General features: G+C 36.5%; 3 protein-coding genes across 8 annotated transcripts in view; 2 read left to right on the forward strand and 1 right to left on the reverse strand.

Annotated features, from left to right (window-relative positions):
* LOC135160462 (uncharacterized) overlaps window positions 1-7,828 on the forward strand; it is an 82,343-nt gene extending 74,515 nt beyond the window's left edge. For all 4 annotated transcript variants that reach the window (XM_064117016.1, XM_064117018.1, XM_064117015.1 and 1 more), the window contains one exon: window positions 136-7,828. In XM_064117016.1, the coding sequence (XP_063973086.1) occupies window positions 136-328 (193 nt within the window). In that variant the 3' untranslated portion in view covers window positions 329-7,828. The remainder of the gene's footprint in view (window positions 1-135) is intronic.
* LOC135160460 (DNA helicase MCM8-like) lies at window positions 7,825-10,622 on the reverse strand. Its single transcript, XM_064117013.1, has 2 exons — window positions 9,081-10,622; window positions 7,825-8,991 (listed from the first exon to the last, which is right to left on the reverse strand). The coding sequence occupies exons 1-2, from the start codon at window positions 10,396-10,398 to the stop codon at window positions 7,901-7,903; spliced, it is 2,409 nt and encodes an 802-aa protein (XP_063973083.1). The 5' UTR covers window positions 10,399-10,622; the 3' UTR covers window positions 7,825-7,900.
* Window positions 10,623-10,734: 112 nt separating this feature from the next.
* LOC135160465 (serine/threonine-protein kinase fray2-like) lies at window positions 10,735-17,543 on the forward strand. 3 transcript variants are annotated; one of them, XM_064117025.1, is made up of 10 exons: window positions 10,735-10,918; window positions 11,151-11,481; window positions 11,570-11,754; window positions 15,826-15,936; window positions 16,009-16,090; window positions 16,203-16,220; window positions 16,565-16,624; window positions 16,705-16,963; window positions 17,069-17,231; window positions 17,435-17,543. In XM_064117025.1, exons 2-10 carry the CDS (start codon window positions 11,156-11,158, stop codon window positions 17,452-17,454), a joined length of 1,224 nt encoding a protein of 407 aa, XP_063973095.1. In that variant the 5' UTR covers window positions 10,735-10,918; window positions 11,151-11,155; the 3' UTR covers window positions 17,455-17,543. The 3 variants fall into 3 exon arrangements, with proteins under 3 accessions (XP_063973095.1, XP_063973098.1, XP_063973097.1); XM_064117028.1 differs by lacking the exons at window positions 15,826-15,936; window positions 16,009-16,090; window positions 16,203-16,220 and adding exons at window positions 12,958-13,065; window positions 13,151-13,232; XM_064117027.1 differs by lacking the exon at window positions 16,203-16,220.

Consider the following 17,543-nt stretch of genomic DNA (forward strand, 5'->3'; position numbering starts at 1 on the left):
AAAGCTTTGATATTAATTTCTCTCGGCTCCCCCCAACCCCCTCCCTCAAGCCCTAATTAAATTCCTTCTTCAAGTCCGAGCCCCCTAATTAAATTGAATAATTAAAAATAATTAATTTTGATGTATGTTGAACAGGTGCTCACAACCGAGTAAATTCCCAGAGTGCAGAAATGGGACAACGATACCAGTCTCAGCAATTCTCGAGAGTCAAGGTGGTCGTGGCTCGGGTCTACCCCTTTGGGCAAACACCGCTGTTCTCCTAGCTTTCCTCGTTGTGTTCAGGACCCTCGGTTATCTCGTACTACGCTACTACCGGGTTCCCAAGTGAACGACAAAAAAAAATTAAATTAAAAATCGACCACATAGTATGAAAAGAAGAAATGTTTATATGTTTTTTTTTTCTACGACTTTTCATGAATCTTTTCACTATCAATTAATTACCGATTAATTCATTTATTACGACTACGGTTTTAATGCGTTACGATGGGTGATATTGAGTGGATTAATCGACAGAATTTTGTTTTTTTTTAACGCGAGCATTGGAAAGTCGTCACTGTGGGGAAACACGCACACGTCCATTCATCGGAAGTTGGGGAGAGGTGAGATGAGTTGAATTAATTTTTGGATGGAATAACTGTTTATTGGTGTCTTAGGATCTAAGAGATTTTTTTGGAGAAATGCTTGGGTTTTTTAAATTCAGATCAATCTTGAGATGTTTCCCTCAATCTTTAATCAGTGAAAATTTAGTTGACAATTTATGTGAATTTTCTTCTTAATATCCATCCAGTTGAGAAAAATTCAAGACAGTTAATTTTTTACATGCCCTTCCACTTTCGTCTTGAAACTTCCGAAATGACAATTCTTCTCCCGTTCCACAATCCCAATTCCCCTTGAAAACAAAAATAGTGGATGCATTCACAATTTTTCTTATCGTGAGCATTGGAATGTCATCCCTCTAATGAAATACGCGCACAACTCATCGACGCTTATCATTCTCATCAGTCGTAATCCACCCTCAATACTACTCATCGATACGAGAAACTAAATAAAATAAATAACGCGAGACTAAGAGACTTGGCGAATGAAACCTACATGTAGATATTTTGTACGAAAAAACCACAAAAATTGAAAAAAAAAGGTTTAATGATAGTGCGTTCGAATGATAAATCCATGTGACGAATAAAAAAAGTTTAATATTAGTGTGTGTGAGTGATATCCGCGGCAAGAAAGGGTATAATAAAAAATATAAATTGATCACGATACTGCCGATAATGAGAGGAAACCAATTGACTGAACTTTTTACGGGCGATGAACATTTTTACGAGTACGAGAGAAAGCAAAAAAAAATACTACCGACATTTGTATTTAAGAACGTTTGATTTTTACGTTAATTAAGCTTTTAGTTATGCTCCCTTTAACGTTATTAATTATTCGATCAATCGTTTCATTAATTTTAAACCCATTTTTTTCGTAAATACATTTATTATCCTATTCTTAGATAGATTATCTAGTTTACTATGACAATTGGATAATAAAGAAGTGTGTGAAGTGATGAAACATTGTGCTGCCAACAAATTAGGGAAGAATGAAGTCAGGGACAAGTGCGAAAAAAAAATTCATAGAAAATTCTATTGGATTGTTATTAATTTTTGACCGATTTTTTTTTTCAATAACATTCTATTGAATTCATTATTTCTGTACGGTTTATTTTACTGAGATAACATTCAGTATTTGTCCTATTTGTTTTTGTACCGTAAAAAATCGAATGAGAAAAAAATATTGTATTGAAAGAAAAAACTGTACGAAGTTAGAAATCGGATGAAATTTTCTATGAAATTCTCTAGATTAAACTCTAAAATTTCTTCGTGCATGTCTGTTCATTGTGAAAATTATTTCGATATTAACCGTGTATTTAACATTAATGATATTCAATCATCGTCTTTGTCGGACGTTTGGTGAATACGTTAAAACAGTCGCAAGCCTGCCTCCAAACTATGTAAAACCCGGACAAGAGTTCCATGTATAGGAACAAAGTATTTATAATTACAAATCGATAATCGATAATGTCGAGACATCCACTAGACAGTTTGAGGTACGTGATGATGAAGGGAATAATACAGAGATAAAACTTTATGAAATGAATATTGTAATTACTCATCTGAGTCTACTCTGTTATTGCGAATTAGCAAATTGAGTGGGTGAAAAAAAAGTGCGATATTATCATTTTACTTTCTACCATGTACATAGAAAAACACAATTATTATTAACCACGCATGTACCATGCCTAACGGACTGAACGATAAATGGAGGGGATTACACCTCCTCTACTACATTATGTGCATGTATTTTATAAATATATGAATACATTCGTGTTAATCGACGAATATTTACGGCTAAAGTCCCTTAAAAAACTGAGAACGTTTTTAATATCAAAGTGTTTTGGAATCCTTTCCTCGTGGAAAGTTCGTAACAGTCGTCATGAACAAAAATAATATGAAAATGCCAGTGTTTGTTAAAATAATATATTGATAGTTATATTATTCCTATATTATAGGCGGATGTTGTAATGCATTTTTAGGGTGCGTCGGGAGAACTCGAATTTCAATCGATTTGTGGTTTTTTGATGAATGCTCCAGTTGCAGAGGGACAGGTGAGGGAACAATTCTTTGGGGAATAGGTTTTGGTGAATTGTCTTGGAGATTGTAGTGAATTGGAATATCAAGTCAATTTCGTAGTGTATTTTTTAATACTTGCACATGGGTTTTTAATTGACAAAACCGGACTTCATCGTCAGGTTCAGTTTTGTAAGATTCACTGTTCTTTACTAAAAATTTCCAAATTTTAAGAACTTCTCCAAAAACTTAAAATTTGCTTACTCCATCACTGAATTCAACCAGTGAAAAATAACTGGCTCACCCATTCTCGCCCTCACGACTGATCTCTCATCAAACCACAAACAAAATTGACAAAAAAAATTGATAAATTTCGCTGAGCGAAATATTTTGTTTTGTTTATCATCATCTGAAATATTTGCTTTTTCGTTTATATAAAATGCAAGATCCACCAAGTGTTCAATGTGTTTCTGATTGAATTTGCGAAAATGGGGAGAAACATTAAAAGTGGAGATACCGTCTTCTTGTGGATTAGACCAATAAAATGAATGTGTGGCTAACAGTTTGATTTCCTCACTTGAACAATAAACTGTAAACGGGATAACGAAAGATAAAAAAAAATACTGTTTTTCAAACAAAGATTTGGCTGTGTTGTCGGCATCGTAAACGTTGTTTATTAATTTGTACCATTTTTCTCCATTTTTTACTTAAACCAGACAAACCTTTATGAACATTTTAATGAATGAGCGAGTGAATGGTGTGCGTTAGAGTGACTATTGAGGGGGGTAATACACCGAAGAGAGGAAGAAAATTAACGACGAGAGCAGTACCACAATTTTCAACGTCGAAAAAAAATCTATGATACTGGAAATAAATGTTTTATTTCTGTGATCCACGTGGGTCCAAAAATATTTCGGGTCTATATACCTATTGAACTCATACTTCCCTCAGACGTTTGATAACACAACATTGAACGTTGACTTCTTCGTTCTATACAAAGTAGTTTTACTCCAAAAAAAAATGGAACGAGTCCTTTATTTAAAACTTTTATACGTATATTTGTATTTCATACCTTGTAAAAAAAAAAAGAACGAATTTTTACGCTTTTACAGTAACAATTTTACAACACCGCAAATTCGGTCGTTTTGCGGAATGAGCAGAGAAAAAGTTTTAAAAAATGATAAATGAAAAATATACAATTTCTGTCGAAATGGCCCACAGGTGTAATTCAATCAATAATTGTTATTATTTTTCATCTACTCGCTTTTATTCCATTCTCCATTAAACCCACAAATTGATCATCAAACGCACGGCTTTTGTGCTCTCACAAGGGGATTATTCTATTCACATGAGCCATTCAATTCATTTCATCATTTATTCATCCCGAGGCGATTGTTACCCTCGATTTCAAAGCAGTGCCTTTTTTATTGAAATGAAAAATCTAACAGCAACAAAACGAGATAAATCGTGCCAACCGAAATCGGAAGATTGGGTCTTTATAAAATACGAGGTGATTTTTTTTTCAGATTATTCCAGTTACTGAGTGAGTGATAAGACAGAAGATAACAGCCGGAAGTGACTCGTCTGAATGATTTTCAAAAGTGCGAGGTGAATTGTGGGTGAATGAGCTGAATGGACTCCAGATTTATGTATGTGGGACTGACTAAGGGACATTTTAGACTGAATGACGTGAGAATTTAGGATACGTAACATACGTTGAGGGGGAACTCACATATGAGAAAAATTTCATGGAAAAAATTGCGAATTCATAACGCGACTCTATTGGAGTGGTAGAGAGATTCATAAATTACAATTATTGTTGACTATTGAAATGGTTAATTCGTTCATATCGCTTTAAAATTATTCAATTAATCATAAATTTAATGGGTCGACAGTACGTGCTATCAATTCTGTGAATTATCATCAGTTATATAAATTTCAAAAGAAGGCCGATAGAATTGTCTAGCAGCTTCGTTAATTTCCCATTAAATTTTTTTCATGTGTGATTAATTGGAGGCATAGGGGAGTTAGAGTGATTGAGGGTCAGGATTTTTTTGTTGTTCCCACAGGATTATTTTCTTGTCATGTAGGGGAATTTGAAGATGTGGGGCGAGAGGATGAGATTGGAAATTAATTTTCTGTGGTATTTTCGATGGTTTCTGGGACGAAAAAATCTAGAAAATCATGAAAAAATTTACCTTGTAGAAAATTTCACGACTTATGAGGGAAGTATCTTGTAACTTGTTTCCTAGATCCATTAATTTCAGACATTTCCACAATAATCTATACAAATTAACTTCTTGAACTTTTCTCATTCCTCCCACTACCACTAGACCATTCTTTACATCAAATGAATTTCTCCCCTCACGCCTCACCCCAATAGACATGAGAAAAATGAATAGCAAAAACCCAACGCTTTCTCTAAAAGATTTTTTTGATTTCCTAATAGCATTTGATCAGAATTCTATCAAAAAATTCTATTCGTTTTCATGACTGTACAATATTAAATTATAATGTTGTTAATATTCGATTTTTAAAAGTCTCTATATGTGTGTTCTTCTGTAGCAACTTTTGACTTTTTTTCCTTTATTTATCACACTTCTTTTTATTGTAAAAGGCCCGAATACTGCAGAACTTTTAATTCAAATAGTGGAATAGAACAAGTCATATAAAACAACAATCATCAGACTGTTTTGTAAACAGATGTCTCTTTAACTCAAGAAGAACTATAATACTCAACGGAATTCGCCCAAAAGCGAATAGAACTTTTCAATAGATTTCCATTAAAACTTCACTGGAATTCCCCAGAGAAAATTCAGGTTTTCCATGCGAAAAAATTATATAAAAGAAACTTGATTTTGACTTGATTTTTCTGTTGCAACTTATTCCATTATGAGATTTGAAATCTTTTCTCTAATATTTCCTCAGCTCAAATTTGTCAAACTTTTGGTTTGATTTTCGACAGGAATTTCCAAAATGCTTTCCTTTCCTCTTTTTTATTAAAAAAACATCAATAGAAGTTCAACAAGTTTGTTGATTAAATTCGCTAGGTATTTCACCCAAGATTATTCCTGCGTGTGTTCCATTACCTTTTCTCACTCGTGAACACCTCATACCCCGCCCTCAATAATATCATACCCCATATATCACACCTGTAAATAACGACACAACCCGATGTTGTCAACCCTAATGCTAAAAAACCTAAAGACAAAGTGTTCTCGTTAAACTTTCCAAAAGATTAATCGGAGTACTAAGGATGCCAAAAAGTGTTCCGTTTGACTCGTGTACCACTGGCCAATCAGTGGACAATCGACATTACCTAACATATGAAGAACCGCAAATAATAATCAATCTCATGAGTTAATTATTGCATGAACAAGGAGAAAGGGCCGTCTAAAGTGTTAAATGCGACGAGGAAAGGGGCGTTCACATCTGAATATTTCAAATAGCTCTCGTTCCAACAAAAAAAAAACAATTCAACAACAGACAAACTAAATTCATCGAACAATGCACAACACACACTGAACTGTAAATACTATAATTCCCCAGATCACATCCCTTTCCTCCCAATCAATGTACATATATGTCCAATTAACACTAACAAAAATTCAGCATAAAAAAATCTAATAAACCTATCACTATACATAGACGATATAAATTAACCAATAGTATTATTCCTGTTGTCTGAACTTGCGAAATAATTTTTTCGCCGAATTGTATACTTAGTACGTGAGAATGAAATTTTTCAAGCATCATTTGTTCACCTATTTCTACTCATTACCCAGAAACTGGGGAAACTGAATTTTTATCCCTTCCCACCACTGTATTTTTTTTTAATTTTTATGCGTTGTTATCTCACTCGCAATTCTACTATTACAAAACTCACTTTAATTTTCTTCCGATCAAAATTATTGAGAGACGTGCACATACCCAATTTTAAGAATTAAATAGACGAATAAATACGAGAAAATAATGTGAGTGGGTGCGCGAGAGAGTGACAATGTTGTGTCAAATTATGTCTCCCAAACTTTATTCATCGGCATTTCCACTCCCTCAGGCACCCCTCGGCCCCTAGGTAATTACGATAAATAAACGTTAGAGAATCATGTCGCATTTTAAAAGTATTCGCTTCTGCAATTTATTGTAGCCGTTAATGACCAAATTGAGGTGAAATCTGTTGGAAACAAAAAATTTATATTAAGAAAATGTAGCTCTTCCTGAATAAATTACACCATGATGTTGAGAAATTGCACAAATACGTGAATTAATGGAGTTGATGGAGGAGAATAAAAAAAAATTTTGATCGTAATGTGAGAGAAATGGCAAGGCACTTTGTTCATTAAATCAATGTGGTCGCTGGCTGTGCTGTGTAATTGTTAATTGCAATGTGATATATCGAAGTTGCGATCTGGACTGTCTCCTTTAAGAGCCATTGCATTAAAAAAATAATAGAAAGGTATTTGTGGACTTAAGGGGAAATTAGTAATTCAATAAAACGATTGAGATAATAATGAATGGAAAAATAAACTGAGTGTGATTGTACGTGTGAATTCTGTTACCGTTTTCGGATCGAAAAATATCCATCATACTGATAAATATACTATTTAATATATCGTTTATATATATCTTCAATATATACCTGTATATATTAAATTCTATTAGTAAATGAAAATGGAAAACAACATAACGAGTTATTTATATAGGATATAATCACTGAATTATGACATTGGACTCGACAGCGGCAATGGAATTCTATCAATGAATTATAATAATTGATGCAATCATTACATCTAACGCTACAATAAATCATTTAACTTATTATTTATCACTGTATTCAACTGCATGATCATCAGAAGTTGAATTGCGACGACGAATTACATGCGAAATTATGATTATTCTCAAAGTCTCAAGTTGCTGGCAACTTTGATATGCCAACAAATTTTTTATTCTCGTATATAATTTCTGACTAATAATGTATGTTCAATGATTTTTAAATCAGCACGTTTCTCTTTGCATTGAAATTCCATTAAATAACAAGCAAATTATCATAACTGTAATTGTTAATTAAGACGTTGACAGGTGGAAACTAAATGAATGGAAAATGATAATTGAAAAATTGATGAACCATTTTTTCCTAGTCCTTATAATTCAAATTCATCGTCATAATTTATAATCAATTTCAAACTATTAATTATAATAAAATGATGTTAATAATATTTTCAGTCTCTTTATTACCCCAATATTTACAATCCAGCCAGTAAAACCACCCTATTAATCTATACACAAAATTACATATTGACGAATTTGTACAAATCATGCCCCCTTTTGATCAAGTACCCCTCGTCATTGAGCTTCCCAATGAACCTCGAAAACTCATTGATGATGATTCCTCCCTGAGTTGCTATTTCCATAAGATCAGTCTTCGAAAAGAGACTTTGCTCCCTCTCCTGCTGATGCTGCTGCAGCAACGAGATAAACGCTGATACTTTATTTTTAGTAATTCTCCCAGACTCATGACTCAACGAGGGGCCAGAAGTCCCAATCGAGGGAATACTAGCCAGTGTGTGTTTATAAATCTCAATGATCTCCTGTGCATCAGCATCAGTGGCTTCAATTCGTAGCTCCAGTTTCGCTCGTGCCTCAGTCAGTCGTATCAACGCTTCCAGCTGTCTGTGGAAGACAGGAAGATGTCCAAAGATGTTATTATTCTGCCGAAGAAGGAGATAGTAGTCCCGGAGTCTGTTGGCAGCTTCAGGTGTCAGTTTGGGCTTCACATAGAGCCTTGCGTACGACACGTACTTCCTGAGAATTGACTGAGGGACCAGATCCTCTTTATTTCCTTTCAAGGACAGCCTCTCCTTCAGCGTGAGGGCTGTAGTGAGCGTCTGATTGGCTCTGCCAACGTTGAACTCAGAGAGATTCGATGTTGAACGAGTTGGATAAACTTTTTTGAAGCCAGTGTGTGCGTTCATCACGTGAGCGCACATGAGAGTGTCCATCTGCTCGCTGGGCTCGTCCAACAGCAGGAAAATAAGATCGAATCGTGAAAGGAGGGGTTCACTGAGGTTCAAATTCTCGGTGAAACTTTTTGCTCGATTGTATTTTCCACCTATCGGATTTGCTGCTGCTACTATCGAAGTCCTAGCTGGGAGGGAGCAGATTATCCCGGATTTTGCCACTGAGACACTCGACTGCTCCATTGCCTCCAGCAGGGCCTGATGTTGGGTCGGCATTTTATCGAATTCGTCGATGAAACATGTGCCCTTGTCTGCGAGAACCAGGGCTCCTGGCTCCAGGGCAAAGTCGTTTGTACCATTTTCCTTGGTGAGGGTCACCGTTAATCCTGATGTTGTGCTGGAATTTCCGCAGACATAGACACCTACAACGAGAATCATTGAGTTAAAGTACTCAATCCAGCATTGCAAGAATGCTGAATAATAGATTTCCCCGAAGAGAATTCTCCCTCACCTTTAGTACAAATTCTCGAGCACGCCTGCAACAGTTGGGACTTGCCAAGTCCCGGATCCCCCACCAGCAGCACATGGAGATCATTCCTTAGCGAGTCATGCTTGGCACATCCTCCAAAGAGGCTCAGCAGGAGCCCAGCCTTGATCATCTCATTCCCGTAAATGGCTGGACACAGTGATCTCACGAGCAGTGAGAAGACATCTGGATTGTCATGAATGTGCTTGATAAAAACGTAGTCCTGGTGATCCAAGTCAACTCCCAGAGCCGTTCTATTCCTCGCTTTATTCTTATTATTCATCACGGAAATAGCTTCGATGTACAGGGCATTGGCCTCAGCAGTGGTTTTCCTCCTTTCCGAGCCATCATCAGTCCCTCTGATCTTCACGATCCCCACGATGGTGATGTCATCTCCAGGCATGCAGCTGTCTACCAAGTCGTCAATCAACTCCACCTCCACAACCCTCGGCATCTTGCCCTTCTCGTCCTGTTTGTCATCAAAATGCTCCTGCAATTTGATCACGAGAAATGGAACTGTCTTGACGTGTGGTGAGTCCAATCTGGGAGTGAACTTGCACGTTCCACATGCTTTGCACTTCTTTGGAAGTTTGTAAATACCATCGGGCTGTCTGATCACCGTCCAATGGTGGCATTTATCGCAGGAGAAGGGCAGCCACTGGGCCATGTACTTGGGCCTTCCCACCCTTATGACACAACCTCTGGTGGCTATCAGTTTCCCATAGGAATCGATCATGATGTCCCGGAGAGCCACCAGTGGCTTGTAATTGACCAGCTTGACTCGAATCATCGGCAAGTTGATGTCTTCCTTGGAGTTGAGGCTCGTTTTGCTCAGCTGGGACTGCACGAGCACTTGATGGAGGGCGAGACCTAGGACGTTCAGGGTCTCTCTGGGGCTCTTCTCGATGTCATCTTTAAAGGTTTCCCATTCTCCTGCAAATTCTGGATCGCTGGAGAGTCGTTTCATGTCGATGTTGAAGGAGGGCCCAGACTTGCTGGGGATCAGGGCATCTGGATTACGCTTGAAGAACGATTCCCCTGATTTTGTGCGATCGATGATGTATCTCTCGGTGGTTTTGGGTAATTTATCGAAGTAGAGGTGGAAACCATATAACGAGTGATCTGGGTTCTGTCTAGCCTCGTAAACGTCCAACGTCGGATCATCTTCATTATTATTTTCGTGTATTGAAAGCCCGTCTGAAGTTCCTTCCAGGCTATCATCAGGAGCCTTCGACGGTGCCGGATCATCGGGAGATTTTCTCTTATTCTTGTTGTATTTATTCCAGCGCCTGGGACCACCCATTCCCACAATTAAAAACACTCAGTTAATTTTTTCTGAGGAAAGAATCCTCAACCCGACATCATTGGAAAAATTAAAATGGATTAATTATCTACGAGACTACAAACAAAATCAATTGATGTACAATGATGTACTAACGATATACAATCATGTAAATTCTTTCGTTTTCCCATTTGCAACCTCCCGCCATCTAAGTACATGGAGGTAAAGTCACGTGGAGTACGCACGGTGAGTTTCAGAAACTATGACGCCACTGGTCCAACCGGACGTCGGCCATTGGCTACAATTCATCGAGGATGAACGCATGCGCAAGTGGTAGCGTCTAGAAAGACATTTCCATGTTCTTGGCTTCTACGCACTTCGCATTTGACATCCCGCCATTGGCCTTTTTCAGGCTTTTCTAGTGTTCTTTATGTGTTCAGAGTTGTTTATTTATTCGTGATTCGTATTTTAACTTGCATGTAACTCATATTATCTAAACATTGATCCTTCTGACGCTGTGGTTCATTATTAATTTTCAAAGGTATGTTTTTTTGCCATGTGACTAACTTGTTAGGCTTGTAATACTAATGAGAGAGGTTAGATTACGCTTGAAACAACGACATGGGGTCATATGCTCGCCCTTAGTGAATATATCCAAACACAATCAAATTTATCTCACGAACTCCTCTTTTCATTCGCTTCTGCCCATATCCAACAACTGTTTTTTGGAAATAACATAATGCGTATTAAATTGATAATCGATTTTCCGTCAGTAAAAATGCGACGAAGCGACAATAGATCGAAAGAGTATCGGGACCCGAAGGATTTTTTATCCAAGGATAGACTGAAAGACCTGGAGAGAAAAAGAAGAGAATGGAGAATTGAGCAGGAACGACGTCGAGAGCACGAAAAACGCAAAGCGAAGATGATACAAGAGTGGGAGGCAAAGAGAGCTAGAGAATTAGAAGCAAAGAAGCAACGAAGACGATCCAAATCACGATCAAGATCAGCGTCACCCGCAGGCAGCAGACGACGTGATCGAAGTAAATCTGCAGAAAAAGGAAGAACTCATTCCAGCAGCGGCGTTCCTGTCATGTCTGAGAGGTCCGCATCCAATATTACCTGTCATGGGATTTATTTTTACTTCAGTTATTTCTTTCTTTGATTTTAATAACAAACTTTACTATTTTAGGTGTGATACTTCGTCATCGAATAATACTCCACTGTTTAAGGGCAGTGAGGGTAATAAAATTAATGTTAGTGAGCTTAAAAAAATTACAGTTAATATTCATCGAAACCTTTCAAAAACTGAAGAAACATCTGAGTTGCTGAGGAATATTACCAGTCCTGATGAAATCATCCTCAAACGAAGAGCAGGTAACTGAAGTTTAATCGTGTTCTTATTCCTTCTTTGATTGGTCCTGGGGATGTTTATGGTAAATAGTCACTGAAAATTTGGGGAAATTCCTCACTGAAAACATGGAACAAAGTTTACTTGACTTCTGTGGGATATTCATCAGTGAAGATTTCATAAACATCCTGAAGTAATCAAATAACCTTTCGTCGTCATCAGTTGAAAAATATGGTAAATGAACAACTTGAAAATGATGGATACTTCGTTTGGAAGAAACTTATCGATTTACGAAGCATGGAAATCATTTCGATTCATTTTAGAATATTGGAAATGGGTTATAAGAAATAATAATTATTCAACAAGTGATTTAAAATATTTTAGTCTTTGAACTCACATGATTATGCTCGGAAGACACATCCACTCTATATCGATTCCTTATTCCGAGGAACTAACTAGATCTACAAAGGGAAACAACATCCTGGACCTTCCAGTCACATGCTCTCAAAGAGTCCTATTCATTTCACTTTGTCTACATACTTAAAGTTAACCCTAAATATCATACCTCACACTTCTCAGAATTCGAACCCATAAAAATGTCTTTCAACACTCAGAAGAGAATAAGATTGACTTTTGTTCTTTATTTATTTTATGAAAAATCCAATATAGAATCACGAGACATTCAGTAGTTGATTCAGTAAAAAAATGACTTACTGCATTTTCTTAATAATCAATTCACTTTCACGTAAATGATAGGCATGAATTGTCGTGCTATGGTTTTTAAAACTTGGAGAACTGGAAAAATAAAACATGAAATTAATTTTATGTGAGTTGTGGGAAAATATTCGTCTGTGAGGACTTCATGAAGATGCTGTGTTCAACGGAAGCTGAATTAATTGGACAATTTTTTATGTTCTTTATTTTAAAAACCATCAAGATTCATTGGAAGATATTCAGTTTTCACCGAAAATCAAGAGTCTTTTGAAGGACAGAATGAATTCATCAATTTATGGCAAATAGAGAAAATTTTTTAATTATTGTAGAATCGTTCCATATTCCGTGCTTCATTCGGACTAAAAACTTACTTATTAAAATTTTTCCTATTTTTTTGTCATTTCAAATCGAAAAGAAAAATCTAATAGACAAAATATTGATGTACGTATAATCAACATCATTGAAGAATTAAAATTAATTATTTTTTAATGCTCTTTGCCTTCATCTTTCACTAGGAGAGGGCGCAAAGCCAATTTTTGATCGCGAAGAACTGAGAATAAGCGAATGCAGTACAGATGAGGCTCCGGAACGACGAACAATTGTGCTTCGTGAACCTAAAACAGGTAAAATTATCAAACATTTTGGATTGTAATTCACCTCATATCAATAACGATATTTCTAATGAACTTTCAACTTTTCATTCTTCAGGTAAAAAAGAATCATCGAAAAGACGTTCCAGGTCAGTAGATTCAGAGAGGTCGAGGAGTCAGAGCTCGCGGAGATCGTCGCGGTAAGTAAACACTCACACAAGCCCAAGAATTATTAAAGAACAAATTCTTTAATATGGATTAAAACTGATTGGTTGAGGAACATCGTACTTTCTGTTGAATTCCTGTTGATGCCGTGTATTTGAATCAATCAGTGTAACAATCACAGCAATCCGGGAGTTCCAATTGTACTTGTTCTCATCGGAAATCATATTTACACCCTTATTGCGTTTACTAATTCATACTTATTATAGCTGGTTCAACAAGTTGAAAGGAACAGTTACTACATTAAAAATTGTCAATGATGTAACAAATAGATGTTACAATTTTAGAAATGGCTGTCTTAGACAGAGTGAAACACGATCGAGAATCACGAATTCCCAGGTTTGGGCCCCAACCAAACAACATTTTCCCACGAATTTGTCACTGGTAGTGTGGCCCTCTTGGTTGAAGCATGTCATTCACAATCACAAGTCCCCTGTTTAAGCCTCAGCCGATCTAAATCGCTGACTCTAGGATTTCGAACTGAAAAAAAAAAGTTTAATTGTTCAAAGACCGTCTTGGCAGGTTATCATCCTGCGATTAAATAACAGTATGAGTTTACAATCTGTTTTGTTCCAGTTTACCTGCATTAATCAGCATTTCAGAATAATGTGCAACATCGTGAAGATTATAATGAAGATCATCGAGCGATGTCAATGAAGATAGCATCCTGCGATTAGATAACAGTATGAGTTTACAATTTTATTTTGTTCCAATTCACCTGCATTGATCAGCATTTCAGGATAATGTGCAACATCATGAAGATTATAATGAAGATCATCGAACGATGTCAATGAAGATAGCATCCTGCGATTCGATAACAGTATGAGTTTACAATTTTGTTTTATTCCAATTCACCTGCATTAATCAGCATTTCGGGATAATGTACAACATCATGAAGATTATAATGAAGATCATCGAACGATGTCAATGAAGATAGCATCCTGCGATTCGATGACAGTATGAGTTTACAATTTTGTTTTGTTCCAATTCACCTGCATTAATCAGCATTTCAGGATAATGTGCAACATCATGAAGATTACAATGAAGATCATCGAACGATGTCAATGAAGATAGCATCCTGCGATTCGATAACAGTATGAGTTTACAATTTTGTTTTATTCCAATTCACCTGCATTAATCAGCATTTCGGGATAATGTGCAACATCATGAAGATTATAATGAAGATCATCGAACGATGTCAATGAAGATAGCATCCTGCGATTCGATGACAGTATGAGTTTACAATTTTGTTTTGTTCCAATTCACCTGCATTAATCAGCATTTCAGGATAATGTGCAACATCATGAAGATTACAATGAAGATCATCGAACGATGTCAATGAAGATAGCATCCTGCGATTCGATAACAGTATGAGTTTACAATCTTGTTTTGTTCCAATTCACCTGCATTAATCAGCATTTCGGGATAATGTGCAACATCATGAAGATTATAATGAAGATCATCGAACGATGTCGATGAAGATAGCATCCTGCGATTCGATAACAGTATGAGTTTACAATTTTGTTTTGTTTCAATTCACCTGCATTAATCAGCATTTCGGGATAATGTGCAACATCATGAAGATTATAATGAAGATCATCGAACGATGTCAATGAAGATAGCAACCTGCGATTCGATAACAGTATGAGTTTACAATTTTGTTTTGTTCCAATTCACCTGCATTAATCAGCATTTCGGGATAATGTGCAACATCATGAAGATTATAATGAAGATCATCGAACGATGTCAATGAAGATAGCATCCTGCGATTCGATGACAGTATGAGTTTACAATTTTGTTTTGTTCCAATTCACCTGCATTAATCAGCATTTCAGGATAATGTGCAACATCATGAAGATTATAATGAAGATCATCGAACGATGTCAATGAAGATAGCATCCTGCGATTAGATAACAGTATGAGTTTACAATTTTATTTTGTTCCAATTCACCTGCATTGATCAGCATTTCAGGATAATGTGCAACATCATGAAGATTACAATGAAGATCATCGAACGATGTCAATGAAGATAGCATCCTGCGATTCGATAACAGTATGAGCTTACAATTTTATTTTGTTCCAATTCACCTGCATTGATCAGCATTTCAGGATAATGTGCAACATCATGAAGATTACAATGAAGATCATCGAACGATGTCAATGAAGATAGCAACGATTGGAAAATTTAAATCGTACGGACGCCTACACTTTTACACCCAGTGAATTTTTCGGGGGATTGAAATATTGAATTTTCATTAAATTATTAACCCTTCGTCACTCACGTGGGATATAAGACACAACAAAATTTTTTTCACCACTTGAAATTTGAAATATGCAAAAGAGAACATTGTTCTTGCTAAATACAACATGACATTCGTCGTCTAGTAGTTCAACGACGATTCTTTAAAAGCAATGTCACCTCGAAAAAATATTTTAAAAACTAGGTGACTAATGAAGGGTTAACTGACAATATGGCAAATTAACTTCTGAAGGGGGGTGGGGAGTAGCAAAACGCATTCAAACAATGTGCTATTACAATGGCAATGGCTGTTGAGTTGTGCTTCTCCCTAGGTGAAGGATCAAAACCCATTTTCGAACGCGAGGAACTGAAGGCTAAGGAAAAAAGTATTGTCGACATCCCAGAACAACGTACAGTAGTTGCTCGCAATGATTTGGAAACTGGTGAGACTTTATTGGATAAATTTGTCGCGAGTCGTGCAACAGGAATATTAATGCTTTTTTTCTATTCCTCAGATAACAAACGCTCAATAGTGCGACGATCGAGGTCCCTGAGCTCAGAGAGACGTTGTAGACACAGCTCTCGACACACCTCAAGGTAAGTGTTTGTCCTAGGCGTGAATCTGCGGAGAGATTTTCGAAATCGAGGACAAAGTTGCAGCTTTTTTTCCTTTGAAATTTTCCCTGTTCTGTTTTATTTTAACTTACAGGCTTTCAGACTTTATCAGGTAAGCTAATGCCATTCCCCTTTGTTATTTCAGTTTATAAATTCATGTTTACAGGTTATAGTTTAAGAAAATGCACTAGTTAATAAGTTGAGTGAGCATTTCATAATGTGACATACATTACGAAATAATTCACTGATGAACAATTGACGTTCAAAGTCATCTTTCTTGATCTTATGGATATAACACGATATATTACCACTACTTGGCATTTCTCTTGTTTGCAATTTTTTTTTTTTGAAGATGTAAAACTCTGAAGACAAGTTCATGTGATGAGAGAGATGCCATGCCATGAGTATTGCTAAAAAAATTCAGGGAATATCGTACTTACTAGATTTTTCTCTTAGACATGACAGGGCATCGAGGTCACATGGAGAAAGCCATGACAGAATTCATTCCTATGATAGGTAAGTCATTGAGGTTCAGAAAAATAAGGGCTCGAGATGATAATCGAATGAGGATATTGACTGAATTGGCATTTATACAGGGCCCGTACTTCTGGCGATAGATATCGTGATTCCAAATATTCTACCCGTCGTACGTCGAGTCGAGAACGAACTCGTGATTCCAGATCTCGTCGTTCACCAGACAGAGCTCGAGACGCACGTTCTGGGTCTCACAGAGACTCTGCGCACAGAGAATACCAGGATTATGACGACCATTCCCATCGTAGGAGGGCTGAGCCCGATAGAAGATTAGCAACTTTACCATATGCCGAACCCGTCCCCTTCCCGATGTACTATGATGTGAGCATCTGCTATTTATTGACGTTCTGTAGAAATTTATAATGAGACTTTTTCCACTGATGAAAGTCCTTTGATAACTAATTTTATTATTTACCATACGTGCAGAATCTGGTTAGGCCTGTAATGATGAATCCCATGATGATGATGCGACCTCCCTTGCCTGTAATGAGAGGGAGAATGCCGCCGATGACGATGCCTTTCAGACCCCCGCTCAGACCGAGATTCGCGGGGCCAGAAATGTTTAGAATGAATGGCCTTCCAATCCAACGTAAATAGATATTTTCTCATTGCACGATACATTTCACTAGAAGAAAGTCTACCTGTGGACGTTATGGATATTCTAATAAAGTTAATAATATATGAGGAGACACATTAGACTTTTTTCTCGCGAGCATTTTGTGTATATGTTTAAATAGTTGCAAAATCAATATTTATTTTTAATATTGGTGAATTTTATTTTTTTGTTCACAGGATATAACCGCATGTTTTAATAAAAGTACACACCGGAAAGCCATAACCAAATATGGAGGAAATTGATTGTAAAAAATTTATAAATAAATCTTTTAAACAAAATAATAAA

Source organism: Diachasmimorpha longicaudata, chromosome 3 (genome assembly GCF_034640455.1).
Source record: "Diachasmimorpha longicaudata isolate KC_UGA_2023 chromosome 3, iyDiaLong2, whole genome shotgun sequence".
NCBI lineage: Eukaryota > Metazoa > Arthropoda > Insecta > Hymenoptera > Braconidae > Diachasmimorpha > Diachasmimorpha longicaudata.

Coding starts and splice junctions, on each gene's coding strand:
- LOC135160465 (XM_064117025.1), top strand. CDS start 11,156: ATGCGACGAAGCGACAATAGATCGAAAGAGTATCGGGACCCGAAGGAT. Junction 15,937..16,008: donor TCGCAATGATTTGGAAACTG/GTGAGACTTTAT, acceptor TCTATTCCTCAG/ATAACAAACGCTCAATAGTG. Junction 16,625..16,704: donor AGAATTCATTCCTATGATAG/GTAAGTCATTGA, acceptor GCATTTATACAG/GGCCCGTACTTCTGGCGATA.
- LOC135160460 (XM_064117013.1), bottom strand. CDS start 10,398: ATGGGTGGTCCCAGGCGCTGGAATAAATACAACAAGAATAAGAGAAAA. Junction 8,992..9,080: donor CTCGAGAATTTGTACTAAAG/GTGAGGGAGAAT, acceptor TTCTCGTTGTAG/GTGTCTATGTCTGCGGAAAT.